Source organism: Podarcis muralis, chromosome 8, assembly GCF_964188315.1.
Source record: "Podarcis muralis chromosome 8, rPodMur119.hap1.1, whole genome shotgun sequence".
NCBI classification, from domain to species: Eukaryota; Metazoa; Chordata; class Lepidosauria; order Squamata; family Lacertidae; genus Podarcis; species Podarcis muralis.
The window spans coordinates 90,666,301-90,681,639 of NC_135662.1; the positions used below are offsets into that span (position 1 = coordinate 90,666,301).

The following is a 15,339-nucleotide window of genomic DNA, read 5'->3' on the forward strand; positions in this document are numbered from 1 at the left end:
ATTTTAAAGTGTCTTTCCCTTCTCACTGACAGTTTTGGCCATAAAATATTGTGTTGTCTGTTGCTCAGAGACTGAGATAACTTAATTCTGAAATTTAAACTGTTTTCAATACATCAAGCAGACAGTAAAGAAAAGCAGCCTGGACCAAGTTATTTTACAGAAATGTTATTTCACTGGTGCTGTTGCCCAACTGACACACAGACTTGCCTGCTCTTTACATCAGCGAGTCAGATTAACCCAAATGATTAGGCAGATGTTAGAGATCTGGGTTTTAAAACAAAAATTATGAGATGTACCCGATTTCCTCCTTCAAAAGGGCCAGCTTTCAGCACCAGCAAAACAACAACTGCTTCTCCACTTCTCCCAGGCAGCAGGGTACTGCCACTGCCAAAAATAGCACATGAAATAGGAATGTATTTGGTTTCATATGCTACACAGAAACAGGTAGAACATCTTGGTGTGGAAAGATTAACTGGTCTGCTTTGAAGCTCTCTGTGAACTACTGGGCCACTGCCTTCTTACGGGAACTCAATGTGGAGTAAACACGAATAGAATCAGAAGTACTAGCTCTCATTGATGTCTGCATGAAATGTAGAGCTACTAAATAAAGCTGCCACCTTTGTTTCTTCAGTGCAGCATGCCTAGCTACCACCCAATATATTTTTATCCCATAACCCTCAGCCCTAACCTGGCAAATAGCCAAAGTGGGGGCCTCCCTATGTTTTGAACTGCAGGTCCCCTCACCCCTGATCACTGGCCCACCTGGCAGGGACTGATAGCGGTTATAGTCCAAAATATTATTTGATTATTAAATTTATATGCCACCCTCCATCCGTAGATAGAAACACATTATAAAAACACAAAATACATAAACAACAAAATAAAATTAACTCCCTCCTCCCACAAACACATTTAAAAGGGGTACATTTTATTTATTAAATTTGCAGGGCCCCATGTTCACTACTGCTCACCTAACCTAATGAAGGCTAAAACCCTATGCACACTTAACTGGGAGCAGGTCCTACTGAAATTCCAAGTATAAGTGCATAGGATTGCACTGTCTGAATAATACCTCTTCCATCCCATTTTAAAGACTATTACTTACTGCAGCTTGGCTTTTCTTAGTCCCAAACAATACCCTCTAACCTGCTGTCTTTTTTGTTGTTGTTAAACATCCAGTTAAAGGAGAGTTTTGGGAAATTCATAGCACTAAAAAAAAATGCCACTAAAAAAAGGTATTATGCTACTGCTTCTGTTTAAATAATAATTTAAGGAACCCCTCCCAGATCTCAAGAAGACTTCAAGCCCTTTGCTCCTCCAAAGGCAGGGAGGCAGTAAGCAAAGGTTGCTTTGCCATCACATAAAAAAGTTGCAGTCACACCCTGCTCAGGGCCAGCCCAAGACATTTTGCAGCCTGAGGCAAAGGACAAGATGGGTAGCTGGCTCCAACACTGGCAATGTGACAGCATCCTCCACTGCATTTGAGAACAACAGAGAGCTTAGGGGGCACAAGAGAGGCCACATGGCACAGATTGCTCTGTTCTCTGCCACCCAACATTGTTCCACTCTGCAAGGTAACACTACTCCGCTTTTTGTAAAAACCAATATTTTCTTCAATGCTGAAATCCAGATATCACAAGTTCATTTTCTTTTTCATGCAAAAAGTCTATAAGGGGTTTCCAATCTTCTGTAAATATCAACAATGATTTTTCACTACTTAAACACATTCACTTTGTCATCTCAGCCAAATCCATTAACTTTAGCCACCATTCCTCCAAGGCAGATAATGTATCTTTCCATCTTTGTGCATATAAAATCCAATGTGATGATATACTGAAATAATGTTCTATGGTTCTTTTCTAACTGTATATCCTTTATTCCTAGAAGGAAAAGTTCTGGCTTCAGTTGAATGTTAACCTATCCCCAGCTCCCCATTCTGTTTCTTCAGTCTCATCCATTTGCTTGAATTTTTCCATAGTTTCTTGTTTTTTGTACCAAATCAAGTCAAAATCTTTCTAATTAAAGGTAAAATCACTCCGTCCAGTATGTCCAATCTTTTCTGCTTAATTTTATTTGTTATAAAGGAGTAGTCTTTTGTTTTACGGAGTATCCTCAGTGGAATTTCTTTCAATATACAGTTGTACCTTGGAGGTTGAATGTTATTATTATTTTTATTTATTTATTTATTTATACCCCGCCCATCTGGCTGGGCTTCCCCAGCCACTCTGGGCAGCTTTCAACAAAATATTAAAATACAGTAATGCATTCCCTAAACAGGGCTGCCTTCAGATGTCTCCTAAAAGTCTGGTAGTTGTTGTTCTTTTTGACATCTGGCAGGCTTTCTTTATGGCGTATTTTTATTGCATGTGGACACTTGATAATTAATTTTCTACTTGTAAAAAACTTATTAGGCATTTTGGTGTTATATAAATTAAATAATAATTGTTTTTCTTTTTCCTTCCTTCCTTCCTTCCTTCCCATTGTTGGAATGTTTTGTTAATCTTGTTACATAAAATAAAGCATTAAATAAATAAATAAATAAATAAATAAATAAATAAATAAATAAATAAATAAGCCATTGTAGCTGTGGTGAAGTGGCCATGAGGAACCAGCCCCCTCTCACTTCCACCACCTCCAGAGCCTGCTGTTGCATAACAATCTGAAGACCAGGTTAAATCAGGATGGAGAGCAATAGGACTGATCCACTGTGCCAGCAAGACCTGTGCCTGCTCCTTGGTTTGTCTGCTTTGCCTTGTCCTAACCCACATTGCTGGTTTTGATATTTCAACCTTCTTATTGGGATGCTTGCAGAATTCAGAACCTCCACAATGAACAGACCTGACCCACACACCTCCCAGACTACTGTGCAGACTAGAACACAGATATCCTACAGATTGTGGAGTTTTGCAAAATACTGCAATGTAATTCTCAGCTCAAAGCTTGCACCAAGCTACACAGGAATGCATACATTTAGGACAATTTAGGAATTAGAATAAGAAAATATGTAATATTTAAATATTTATTATTTTTGTTTCAATTTTTAAAGCAAAAATCCCATTGATATGAAAACAGGAGGCAAAAGGAATTATGAAAGGAACGCATGTGCAAAGAGACGCTGACTGGAATTTGACCTCTCTCGCTGCCTGCCTTCAGATTTGGAAACACTTTCCCTCATCCATTATGAAGGGAGCTCTCTTAGCCCTAAAAAGCTTGCCTCATCGGGCTCAGTTGACAACTGGCTCCAGAACTTTCATTCTTGAGCCAATTGCTTCCAACTTTGGACTGTGAGACTCCACTGTTACCCTGTTGCTTCAAGGTTATCCCCGCTGCTCTCACACTGGCCACCTTGAGATCTTTTCCTAAAAAAGATTTATGGAAAATTAATGTTAGCTATGCAAAAGGGTTGACCTGAGCTTCTGGAACCATGATTTGCATACCTGACGCAGAAGTCACAGCAAAAAGCAGTAATGAAAATTTTGACCTGCCACTTCATTATTTCTTCACTAATTTTTCCAAGCAGCTTAGATTAAAATGGTTCCATGACAAAATGTGCTGGCTATGTGACAAAAGCATAAAGAGGAGCAGTCAATAAATGCCACTTCTCCATATACTTTTATTGTGGTCTGAAGGCTTAATAGTCTTCTCCTAAGACAGACACAAAAGCTATCAAAAACTGCAATAGCTTTGGCTCCTCAGTTTTCAACTTTATCTGGACTGTTCAGATTAATGAGGATGTGCATTAATCCAACACCTGGAGGAAAATGACACCTAGCCGCAATTTCTGGCACAAAGCAGTATCCTAAGCAAGGTATTATGCTCATATTGAAAACAACTGAAGGCGATTGCTGCAAGCTACAGCCTTCAAGCTATGTTTCATTTTCGAGAACAACTCCGAGCAGATTGACAAGCTATGAGTAGCGTCTCTTAGACACTGAGTCTAGCTGAAGAACAACAAGCAGCTCAAGGTTGATCAAAACTACCATAGTTTTCCGTGTACAACACGGCCCCTATTTTGGGGGACTCAAACTTAACAAAAAGGGGGGGGAGATTCCCTGAAGTTGTTGCGCTTTTTGGGGGGAGGATTACCCGCAGTTGTTGAGCTTTTTAGGGGGGGTGCCAAGAGTTGCCCACCTGCTCTACCCATGTATAAGACGACCCCTAATTTTGAAAATGATTTTTGAATAAAAAAACATAGTCTTATACACGGAAAAGTGTACGGAAAAGTGTACATAAAGCAATCACAGCTACAAACAGTTCTTTACATCAACAAAACAAGTGATGACAAAAAGATACAACCTTCAGCACTGTGTTTTGACTCTGGTACTAACATTTTTCATTTGCTACTTACATACATTTTAACAGATTTTTATGGGGATGTGAGTTCACATTTCAGCTTGATATGAATTCGTAAAAGGATGTTATAGAATAATGAAATGTTGTGTGTGTGTGTGTGTATCAGTGGTTGCACACATGCCAAACACATGCAAATGGAGAGCTGCCTGTACTCCCAAAGAGAAGAAGGTAGAGCGCTGGACAACCCCTAGTATGGGAGGTCTTATGGGCCTTTTAGACACCAAGAATACAGCACAAGACTTTGCCAGCTTTTTTCTGCAACCTAATCCAAGGGATGTGGGTTGGCATGGCATGTCCCCATCACCACACCTATAAAGAGCCACACAATCAGGTTGGAATGGGCTAAGCAAGCCTTTCTTTCACTTCTGTATTCCAAAGGTGGTCTTTCAATGAAAAATCCCTGGTGACTTATAACAATTTATCTGAAACTTTAAATGAGATTTATTTGAGAGAGATATTTGGATTCTTAGATAACACAAAGCAGATGGAGTAAACCAATAATAGAACTACAGTTTTTAAACTACTCTGCTCTTGTCCCTTCCCCCCACCTTTCCTGCTCTGCCGTTTCCCGTCTCATGAAACACTTCACCAAACAAAGCCTTTACACCATCTAATAAGAGTCCCAAGACAGCAAGCCGCAAATACATCCATCACAGAATTTCTGAATTTGACATTCTTAGCTCACGTCCCCATTGCACAGAAGGCTTGGAAAGGAAGTCTGATTGGGAAGTTGGCAGGTGAGATTCTGAAATAATTAAAGAAGGACTTAGGTTTCAGGGTGGGCAACCTACCAAAGGGGAGATTGGTTAATTGATGGCCTATGCACACAGCTAATGTGGAACAACGAAGATACAGTTCTCTACCTCGAGAATCTACATTTGGATTTGTGGAAGGCTTCAGGGTAGGGAAGACAGAGCAGCAAGAGCAAATGGGAGTGAATAATCCGCACACTCCTTGAGTGATTTCACCTGCTGGGCATGATCCTTGAACTACAGTAAGTGGATGGACCATGGAAAGATGTGTGTTGGTGTGCATGCGCAGGGAAGCCACTGACTTTTGTGGGAGGTAGAGTGCAGCTTACAGTGAAAAGCAAAAGTGACACATGCTGCTCTGCTCCCTTTTGCCTCTGGTCTACCTCATCAGTCACATGTGGCCCCCAGAAAATTGCCCTCAGGCTAGAAAAGATGACTCACTCCTGGAGGACAGCAGCCTCAATTGTGTACTCCGTAAAAAAAAAAAAAAAAAAAAAAACCACTGGAAAAGTATTGCTACTATTGTTAAATCGCTTGACATAAAGTAATTCAAGAGCTACGCAATAAAAGTTACACTAACAATTGCAAGCAACACAAGGCAGACTTCAGCCATGTGCCCAAGTTGCCTTCTGCTTAAACAGCAATACAAAATGGAAAGCTATAGCTAAACAAGCTGTCTGAGCCCAATATAATGCAGTTTCTGGCCCTTATTTGCTTGGCATAACAGCAGCAACACCGATGAACATCCTCAGGTGTTCCCCTTCAGTCACTCAGCTGCTATTCCCTTTGCATCCACAGAAAGGGATTCCCATTACATCAGGAGTCAGGTTGGACTAGAAGAGCTGCAGGAAGCTGGCCTTCTACAGTCATACTTCGGGTTGAATACACTTCAGGTTGAGCACTTTCGGGTTGCGCTCCGCAGCGACCTGGAAGTAACAGAACGCATTACTTCCGGGTTTCGCTGCCCGCGCATGCGCAGACGGACAAAATGGCGTCATGTGCATGAGCGGAAGTGGCGAATCTCAACTCGCGTACACACAGACGCGGGTTGCGTTCACTTCAGGATGCGAACAGGGCTCCGGAACGGATCCCGTTCGCATCCTGAGGTACCACTGTACTTACAACTGCTCGTACCGTTGAATGATGAATCATGACAGCATCAGGCCAGCAGGCATCCTTGTTCACAGAAGACGATGTGATAAGATTTTTGCCAATTCCCCTTTCTCCTTTAACAACCCCCCCCCCCAAATAATCTGTTTTGGATGATTTGGGGAAATAAGGGAAAGTCATCTCCCTTCCTCTTCTGTGAGCAGAAACTTCCCACTGGCTCAACAGCTCTTGCAATTATGCAGCAACGCAATCAGACATCACCCCGAGACTTCCTCCACTCAATAGCATCATATATAACAAGATGTACAGAGACTGGAGAAAAAGAGATTTGTGGATGTTTATGTCCGTAAAGATGTTGTCAGACTGAGCAAAAGTTATGTATGGGTTGTAAACATTTATCTCTGTTGCTGCATTTGTAGAATATCAGTTTGCTACAAATCCTGCAGACTTGAGAGTTATAGCCTTTCGAGTATCTTTTCAAAACATGCTGGGCTAGGAAATGCAATGAAATTCCCATGAGAAGCCTTTCAAAGCTAGAATAGTTCCCTTAATATGTCCTTTGTATCTTCGAGTAGCCAGTACAAACTCACTATATTTCATTTCATCTAATCATTTCCAACATGTTTGCAAAAATATCAGTCTCTAATGCCCCATGAAAACCTCCAGCAGAGTCAAGTTCTTCAAGGTGGAGAAACATTCATTTATATTCCATGTTCAGAACACCTTTGGTTTATGTGAAAAATAAGGACTCTTTAAAAAAAACCACTTGTGTACTAAAAAGCATAGGACCAACCTTCAGCTCTAAAATGTGCTAACTGGAAAACAGTCTAGAATCTCACGTATTACAACCCAGCCTCCCATGCAGTCACATTTTACTTACATTAGACACAGGATAGAAATGGCAGGATCAATGTGAGTTTCTCTTACGCACACACACAGATAGAGAAGCAGCCCCAGAAGCAAACAGCACACAACACAGAAGCATCCCCGCCCCCCCCCGCCCCCCGCCTACAGACTTCTGTGGGTATCTGCCAGCTCAGTTCAGCAGTGACCATTTTTCCCTTGGGAAGGAAACTCAACAAACAGACATGTGCTCATAACTTGCCCTTAATTAAATGGTTGATTAAAATGGGATTTTTGAAACCTCAGAACATTACGAAGACACAACAGATTTTCAACAGATCAGTGGAGCGCACGCCACTGCAATATTTGTGAATGTTTGACAAAGCCCAAAGCAATGGAAGGAGAAATTGAAGGTGGTTATTATAATGGCCACAATCAGAAGATGCCCTGAACCTCAAAGCAAAAATTTAAAACTGCTGCAATCCAGCCATTCTTCACTGGACTGTTCTGAATTTAGGCCAGATTATACCTTTCACCAAGTGGATTCTCCTTGTCAAAGACAAGCCATCCCATTCGTATAACAAATTGAATTTGCAGGCTCTGCAATGGCCAGAGACTGAAAAAGTCAGCTGCCTCATCTATACTGCCCTTCCTTTTAATGTATAAATATAAACGCCTGTTTTCAATAATCCATCCTGATCTCTTAACATTCAGTCAAATTAAATATATACACTATTTGTTCAAACTTCTGCTGTCTTAAAGGATTTGAATGAAGCAGGCTGGGCACATGCTTCATGACTGAAGGGTTAAGGAAGCAATCAACTATGTTAACTAGTGCAAATGCAAAAATGTTATGTTTTATTTCATACATGATTTATAATACTTATGGATTATGATTCAGACTTAATGCTCGCTGAGGTGGTAAATCTGTGTATGGGCTGCCACATTTCCTACATCAAATGGGGGTTCTTATAACTGAATGCCCCTCCAAACAAAAGTGACCCCCCAAGTGTCAGGGGAAAGGGTCCTAACCTAATGTTCTCACTTACATTCTAAACTTCCACACATGAAGAATATCTGCATATCAAGGCTATTTCCAGGTAACTTGGTTTTGTGCTATTCTGCACACCATCGCTGTAGCATGAATCACTGATTTTGAACATGTAAGCATGAACACTTAATTTTGTATATGTATACAGCCTGATGGTTGCCAGGGGGTGATTTACAACAAAACAGAATAAAATCAAAACCGTATTTGGGGGGGGGGGGGATCACACAACCAATTTTTAAATCACAAAGCAATTAATAAGAGCAGCAATTTAGACAGAAGTATACAGCAAAATTCATAACTTATAAGTTCTGGGAGAATAAAAAGGTCTTTGCCTGGCATCCAAAAGGCAGCAGGGCATGCCTCTCGAAGAGGGAAGGAAGAGCATTAATGGGGTACCATTGCTGAAAGGATTGCTTTCCGGGTCCCCACCCACCCCACCTCAAATGCTGTGGCTTGGGTTTGAACGCGGGAGACCCAGCAGTCTGGGTAGTCTTGGCATGTCTGCTACATGCTAATCTTTCTCAAAGTTTTTACAGAGGTATAAAGAGCAGAAGATGTGTTGTAATCTTGCCCTTTGGGTAGATGAGAAGGTACAGTGGTGCCTCGCAAGACGAAATTAATTCGTTCCGCAAGTTTTTTTCTTCTTGCGAGTTTTTCGTCTTGCGATGCACGGTTTCCCATAGGAATGCATTGAAAATCAATTAATGCGTTCCTATGGAAACCGACTTCAGACCAGGTCCGGGGACAGTCTGTCCCCCGACCTCTTCTGAAGGCTGCGGGGGGGGGGGGGACAAGGGCTTTTCTTCCCACCCCCAGCATTTTAAAAAAACCCGGGACAGCGGAGGGCTTCTCCGCTGTCTGGGGCGATCTTAAAATGCTGGCGGGCGGCATTTTAAAATCGCCCCGGGACAGCGGAGGACTTCTCCGCTGTCCGGGGCGATTTAAAAGCCCCTGGGAAGGCAGGCAGGGGGGACAAAGACTTTTGCCCCCCGCCAGCCTTCAGAAGAGGTCCTGGACCTCTTCTGAAGGCTGGCGGGGGGCGAAAGTCTTTGTCCCCCCTGCCTGCCTTTAAAAGCCCTCCCGGGAGAGCGGAGAAACGCGCTGCATTTCTCCGCTCTCCCGGGAAGGCAGGCAGGGGGGACAAAGACATTTGCCCCCCGCCCTCCTTCAGAAGAGGTCCAGGACCTCTTCTGAAGGCTGGCGGGGGCGAAAGTCTTTGCTCCCCCCCGCCTGCCTTCAAAAGCTGTCCGGCCAAGGCTTCGCGGACCTCTCCGCAAGCAGCGGCAGCGCTGCCGCTGCTTGCGGAGAGTTGCCGGCATGCCGAAGCCTGCGCGCGCTGAGATCAGTGCGCCCAGGCTTCGCGGACCTCTCCTGCCTTCAAAAGCCGTCTGGGATAGCGGGAAGCGCTTCCCTGCTATCCCGGACTGCTTTTAAAATGCTGGCGGTGGGGAGCAAAGCCTTTCGGCCCCCGCCAGCCTTCCTGGACCTCTTCTGAAGGCCGGAGTGGGGGGGAAAGGCTTTGCTCCCCACCGCTAGCATTTAAAAGAGGTCCCCGGAGATTTCCCTATGGGCTTTTGTCTTGCGAAGCAAGCCCATAGGGAAATTCGTTTTGCGAAGCGCCTCCAAAACGGAAAACCCTTTCGTCTAGCGGGTTTTCCGTCTTGCGAGGCGTTCGTCTTGCGGGGTACCACTGTAATGTAAATTAAAGAAAAATATTGTTAATAATATCACATACAAAACCAGAAAAATATACCCTCGCTGGAAGACGAAAGACATCTCAAGTTCCATAAGGTAATATGTTTGACTTTCCTAATCCCTCTTAATTCAAATGTATAAAGTTTAAGGATAGAGTTAGTACAATCACTGGCTAGTTTCAGCTTTGGGGGTTTTTGCATTAGCCTTTGACAAATGCCAGGTGACCCACCTTACTGAGGGGGGGGGATTGCCTTCCCTCATTTACGAGCCCCTTTCAGTTTTGACTTCCCTTCTTTAAACCTGGACACATTTCATTTTTAATCCACTAATGTTTGTTCATTTCAGTGAGTCATTGGAAAGCAATGAGGGAGACAGTTCTTGCTGTCCGGCTGGCTGCAACGCGCTCCTGCAGCTGGCAAGAAATTCCTTGATGGTTGCCTAAAAGGCACTTTTAAGACATTCTACTGAATTCCAAAAACGATACTTCAAGCAGAGATACTTTGCAATGCATTCCATCTTCTTGGCCTGCAAAATCTTCTGACAGTTAAATGAGAATCACAGCTTGATTTCAGCAACCTGATAGGCCTCAATCAGATCTTCGGATACCAAATGTTGAGGCACTTGTGCTTCTTTCCATCTCCAACCTGTGCCATTTCCCATATAATCCTGAATCTCCTTAGAAATCTCAACACTAAAGAAAATATTTGCCACCACTGGCACATGATGTCTGTGGCCAGCACTGGGAAGACTAAAGAAATGAACACAGGAGACTGGAACTGAGTTGAATTAGGCCACAACTTTAGTGATTAAAGGTAAGAGTATGTTTGGTTGAGAAGAAGAAGAAGAAGAGTTTGGATTTGATATCCCGCCTTTCACTCCCTTTAAGGAGTCTCAAAGCGGCTCACATTCTCCTTTCCCTTCTTCCCCCACAACAAACACTCTGTGAGGTGAGTGGGGCTGAGAGACTTCAGAGAAGTGTGACTGGCCCAAGGTCACCCAGCAGCTGCAGGTGGAGGAGCGGAGACACGAACCCGGTTCCCCAGATTACGAGACTACCGCTCTTAACCACTACACCACACTGGCTCTTGAGGCACCAGACATGCATCCGGCATCTGGCAAGCTGCCTGATAGGAACCCAGCAGGGTTAATCCTGTGCTGACGAGTCACTGCCGACATGGATCAGGTGCCACGACCCCGCACAGGTGCTTTGGTCAACCAGTAGACTCCCAGATAGAGTCACACACACACTTTAACAGGGTACCCGCATTATCCAGCCCAATGCCTTATCTGGCAGAGTTGTGACGGTTCTCATTAGGAGGCAAAAACTTGAAAACCAGCCCATTTGCTTGCAGGACAAAATTCCTTCCTGGCCCCGAATATGGCGACCAAGTAAACCATAGCAAGGTCCTTGCACCAACTTGCCTGCTCCCCCACTGAGTGGGTGGGTGGTAAATCCCACACCAGCCAGCAAAGAGGGCGCTCTGCCCACCCAAGCCCCTTCTAAATACAGCAGAAGTGGGCACGACCCATGGCTGGAGGAGGGTGGCATCAAGGGACTAGCCCTCTCCCAGCCTCCTGAAACTGCCACTCTCCCAGAGTCTCATCTGAATGAATTTGCTTAGGCTTTTCATAATGAAAAACAAACTAATGTAAACAAAATTTAAAAAACAAAAACAGGCAAACAGGCAAACAGGCTGGGGCAGTTGAACCTCCTTGCTGACATCAGCAAGACCGTAACCTGCACATGGGACACTCTGTCCTCACACCAACTAGACTAGAAGGAACTCAAGGATGTGCTCATTCACTAGGGGAACATGTGATGACAAAGGGATAACATGAAGAAGAGGGCAATAAGATCTACAAATTTATAAACCAAGCCAGATAAATTACAACTGAAATAAAGATTTCCTAAAACTTTACACATCGTCTTACAAATGTAATTTAAATGCATCCAAAAACACTGCATAACATGGTCATAGAACTGTAGCGCTGACCCTGAGGGTTATCCAATCTCTGCAATGCAGGGATCTCAACTAAAACATCCATGGCAGATGACCATCCAACCTCTGCTTTAAAACCTCCCAGGAAGGCAAGTCCACCATCTTCCAAGGGAGGCTGTTTTGCTGCCAAACAGCTCACACCATCACAAAGTTCTTTCTGATATTTAGTCAGAATCTCCTTTTTGGTAACTTCAAGCCATGGGTTCGGGTCCTGGCCTCCAGAACAGGAGAAAACAAGCATGTTCCACCCTCCATTTGGCGGTCCTTTTGATATTTGAAGATGACTCTCCTATCTCCTCGCAGCCTCCTCTTCTCCAGGCTACGCATCCCCAACTCCCTCCACCGTGGTCAACGTAATGTAACCGTCTTCTTAATGGCTGGTGTAGCAACAAGGCATGTAAACGGTAAGCATCCGGTTGTGTCCCTGCTTCAAATCTCTGCCTGTGTTAGGGCTGAAGGTGGTTTGCCCAAATCTAGAGATGGACAGAATCTCCTCAAGTCCAGGGTCCCTCAGGTCACTGACTGAAGCTGCAGAAGCTGAAGCCTGAGCTGCAGCACCCAGAAAGCGCTGCTCTGTTTAACAGGCAAAGTCAGAAGGCCAGCTGCCCATTCATTTCAATTGCGTTTGTGCAAGAATACAAGTTACAGTAAATGCCTCTAAACAAAGCCCATTGAAACAAATGGAACACTGTATGTTTGTGAGTGTATTTGCGTACACAATAAAGTAACAGAAAAAGAAACGAATGAAAATCAATGCATTGCTGCAGCTGACCATTAATATTTGTCTTTGTCTTTTACCATACTTCTGCAATCTTTCAGAAATTCATGGAGGAAAAATGCGCAGCGTAATTATATTTGATACCTGCTTAGTTATCAGTGGAAGACTATGACCTACGGCTATTACACCTTTACAAGTAACCATAGAATAAATTAAAGGGATTTATCAATTTGTGACAATATTTCCCTGTGAAAAAAATGTCAAATACATCCACTCTACATCTCTTTAGGACTTTCTGCATATTAGCCATTGCCTTGCTTTAAAATACTATTTGAAATTAAAGAGGGATGTAGAAAACAAAGCAGACTATGGTGTGAGCAGGCCCCCTTCCAGATTATTCTATGACTCAGCTAGCTGATCTGCTGACCCAAAAGGAGAATTCTTCTATCACTTGACCAAAATTCTAATAATTAGCTCTTTATAATGTTAGAGACATCACATGGGATGTTTTAAAGGGCAGTCATCAGACTGGCATGCCTTGTCCAGTACCCATTTGTTTCAATAGGGTTTGTGCAGAAGACTTTCCCATATGATTGTGCCCTACTTAAAATACATAATTATTTCTATCTATGTTCTCTAAAAATGTTCTTTGGGAATGTTGGATTTTCAAGTAGAGATCTGTAGCCTTTGCACTGGATGTTTTCCCAACTGGATCAAGGAGTCTTAAGTGTCAATTCTTGAAATCCGTGACCTTTTTCCCCCCTCCTTCACATTCCTGGCAAAATAATATGGCCCTCTCAAAACCAGCAAGAATCAATTTCATACAAAAGCTTACCTGGTCCCATGGACAGATTATTCCACCAAAACACATGAAGAGATATCCCATGGCAACCAGACACACCCAAACGACCAAAGAGAAAACACGAAGGAACTTCTTGAATAATGGTTCTATACAGGCAAGGATAAATATGGTGAAGAAAATTGCCAGGGCTGTTGGAACAGTTACTAAGAAGGCCACATGGTCCTCCGTTTCCTGAAAACAAGAAGAAAGGAAAGCTTACTACTTAACCCATGCAACAGGAAACCAACATTTTGCTTTCATTACAGTGGTACCTCTAGTTACGAACTTAATTCGTTCCGGAGGTCCATTCTTAACCTGAAACTGTTCTTAACTAGAGGCATGCTTTTGCTAATGGGGCCTCTTGCTGCCGCTGCGCCGCCGGCACACAATTTCCATTCTCATCCTGGGGCAAGTTCTCAACTTGAGGTAACTCTTCCAGGTCAGCGGTGTTTTTAACCTGAAGAATTTGTAACCTGAGGCGTTTGTAACTCAAGATACCACTGTATTATGAATCAAGGAACCACCAGATTTGCCAATTCATATCAATTGCCTAATTAAGTGCAAGACTTACAAAACCTGGAATTAAGTTTTCAAGAGCAAACTATTCTCTGATTAAATCAAGAGGTGGAGAATGACAAGGTGTACTGATTTGGTGAGAGCAATTTAAGTCACTGAGGAGGGAGGAGCAATTTTGTAATTCATAGAAAAACTTGTAATTATTTCCTGGTTGCTTGAACAATTAAAAACATATCAGTTTGCAACTAATAGTGCATAGCTGTCAACTTTCAGATTTGAAAATAAGGGATCAGCAGCCTCACCTGTCCCGGGGACAGTCTACAGGATATCTAACAATCCGAGATAGCAGCGGGAAGCAGCGGGAAACAGCGCTAGAATAAGGGAATTTCCCGCAAAAAAAGGGAAGATTGACAGCTACGTAATAGTGCAATCCTGTATTTGCATGCTCAGAAGCAAGTCCTACTATGTTCAATACATGTTACTCCCAGGCCATTTCTATACAACTTCTTTATTTAACAATCATCCTGATTTTGTTTCCAAAAATTTTTGCAGGAAGGTCGAATTGTGTCAGCTATTTATTAAGCACTCATCCTGGTTTGTTTGCAGAGAGGTTATACATCAAGCAATTGTTATCTCACACTTGCCGGCATTTTCTCCCATTATTGCTTGATTTACCACAAAAAGTAGCAGAAGGGGGGATGTGCTTGTTGCACAAGAACACCAAATCAGCTTTAACGGAACAACCTGCTTCTCTGCCCCAAATTCACTCAAATCTCTGCCATTGTTTAAAACTGCCATTTTAAAACCTGCCTTCATTTTTGCTCCCTCCCCCACCCCGACTTCATGCAAATCCAGGATTGTGATGATGCACTACAAACCCTCCCATGGGGGCTGCGTGATGACAGCCTTAGATTTTTCTGTGTATAGGAAATCACAGAAAAGCAGACTAACTCATCAGTGTTTGATAGTTTCATATGGGTTCACTAATTTCCCACTGATCCCTCCTGGAGTCAGTTTTTTGGAAGCTGCTGTGGTGAAAGAGATGCACTGCTTTTGATCTAAGCCATTTCTTCCATATGTATTACCTGCACTGTTTCTGTCAGGTTTTTAAAATACCAGCTCTTAAACCATCTGAACCCAGAACCTTAGTGTTTCAATTGAGTTAACCACTTCTTCTGATAAACTAATCCATAAATTCATTGACCATCACTTGAATGTGGAATTAATATAATCCATTTAGGAAATTATTAATATAACTCTGTCTTTTATGAATATATAATGATTCTCAGTAATCAAATTCCTCTACAGTTCTTTGTCTAGAATAATCTTTTTACCGTCACATCCAATCTTCCGTATTTTTATTTATTTATTTGCTCATTTAGAGGCAAGTACGGTAGTTTTCTTGAGCTCCCTCTGCTTTCAAAAGTACTTTAATTTAATGTACAGTATATTTCTGCAAA

General features: G+C 42.8%; 1 protein-coding gene across 7 annotated transcripts in view; it reads right to left on the minus strand.

The window, feature by feature from the left end:
• Positions 1–15,339, minus strand: part of ADCY2 (adenylate cyclase 2) — a 128,138-nt gene that overhangs the window by 101,094 nt on the left and 11,705 nt on the right. For 5 of the 7 annotated variants that reach the window (XM_077933577.1, XM_077933578.1, XM_077933576.1 and 2 more), the window contains exon 2: positions 13,358–13,555. The exons of 1 other annotated variant lie outside the window; for it this stretch is intronic. In XM_077933577.1, coding sequence (XP_077789703.1) covers positions 13,358–13,555 — 198 coding nt within the window. Of the gene's footprint in view, positions 1–13,357; positions 13,556–15,339 lie in introns of those variants that run through there. One more of the 7 variants, XM_077933581.1, reaches the window with a different exon arrangement.